The sequence below is a fragment of the Octopus bimaculoides genome, chromosome 14 (genome assembly GCF_001194135.2).
Source record: "Octopus bimaculoides isolate UCB-OBI-ISO-001 chromosome 14, ASM119413v2, whole genome shotgun sequence".
NCBI classification, from domain to species: domain Eukaryota; kingdom Metazoa; phylum Mollusca; class Cephalopoda; order Octopoda; family Octopodidae; genus Octopus; species Octopus bimaculoides.
The window spans coordinates 24,609,879-24,611,518 of NC_068994.1; the positions used below are offsets into that span (position 1 = coordinate 24,609,879).

The window sequence follows — 1,640 nt, forward strand, 5'->3', positions numbered from 1 at the left end:
TGTGTGTGTGTGTGTGTGTGTATGTATGTTTGTGTATACGTTTGTGTGTCTATGTTTGTCCCCCCAACATCGCTTGACAACCGATGGTGGTGTGTTTACGTCCCTGTAACTTAGCGGTTCGGCATAAGAGACCGACAGAATAATCACAATCTTCACCCATAGCAAGTAATAATCACTGCCTGTGTTGAATGACACTATTACCAGGATGCCCTGCAGTATGTGTTGTTTGTTGATCAGGATGTGGTCAATTTTATTTTTGTAGGTAGCTACATCCACTGCTTTCTCTTAGACTTTTCCCACCAAATCAGCAGGAATTTTAAAGAAGCATACTTGTACACAATTGAATGGCCATTGACTCTTTTCATGAAAACAGTGGGTCTTCTTTTATCTCCAAAAATCAACCTCTACACCAAACAAACTTGGTGGAGTTGCTAGCTTAGTCACCGACGACCTGACTGTTGACCGGATTGAACTGCAACTGTCCATGCATCTCCTTTTATTATTGTGTGTATGTGTGTGTGTATTTTTCGAATGCTTTGCCTGTTAAGTAGTTCTACAATGAATAAATAAAATAAATAAATAAATAAATAAAGGAAAATTAAAATAAGGGAATAATATGCATGCATACACATGCACACACATAAATGAAAGCACTGGTGAATACAGTGTATATATTAATATACACATATACAAACGTGTATATGTTTGTATATATACATAGGCAAGCTGAAGCTAAATACTACAAAAACAAAAATAAAATCACAAAGAGCAACTAAAAGAGAATGAAAGATGATTTAATTATGAAATTATACTAACCTCCATCCTTGACCTTGACACGGGCAGTTGCTTTATCTTTACCTAACTCATTGAAAGCAACACAGGTGTAGTCAGCTTCATGAACTTTATGCAAATTAATAATTTGAATCCAAGCAGTTTTCTCATGCGGTTCTGGACCCCCACGAATCAATGATGAAATACTACTGTCATCATCTGAAATAAATCAAAGTAACTCAGTGGTTTGGTACAGTTTTTTTAATACAAAGTTAATTATGTGTAAAGCACAATGACACTACATTAATGTTTTGGACTATTGACCACATAGAGAAGAATTAAAACTTTACAACCACTGTAGCACAGACACAGTGTCAAATACAATAACTAAGTAATCAACACTATATCTATATGAAGCCAGGGTAACCATAACCATTAAACAATGCTTAAATTAACCCAACAAAGGTAAGAGTGGTTATTCAAAATCAAACAAAAAATTTTTGAAATGGGTCGATACACTAAAGTCCTAATTAAAATTGGAAATAGACAATATAGTGAATTGAAAAAATAATCTAATCTATGGTCCAGGCATTGTGACAGTCTAGATATATTTCAGTATTATTAGACACTCTTGTCATAACATAATCATACACATGCTTGTTAAGTTATACAAATGTATACCAGATCAAGAATGAGAAATGAATATATGTATGTACGGGCTATACAGTAGTCCCCCGGTATTCGCGGGGATTGCGTTCCTAGAGCACCTGCGAATAGTGAAAAACTGCGAATATTGTACGTTGTCCATAAAAATGCCTATAAATGTCAAAATATTATGTAAAATATTATATATATATATATATATATAT

The 1,640-nt window shown here is 34.0% G+C and overlaps 1 protein-coding gene across 1 annotated transcript in view; it reads right to left on the minus strand.

Annotated features, from left to right (window-relative positions):
- The window catches only part of LOC106883763 (insulin-like growth factor-binding protein-related protein 1), a 40,380-nt gene that overhangs the window by 21,563 nt on the left and 17,177 nt on the right, over positions 1 to 1,640 (minus strand). The window contains exon 3 of the mRNA XM_014934883.2: positions 817 to 990. Coding sequence (XP_014790369.2) covers positions 817 to 990 — 174 coding nt within the window. The remainder of the gene's footprint in view (positions 1 to 816; positions 991 to 1,640) is intronic.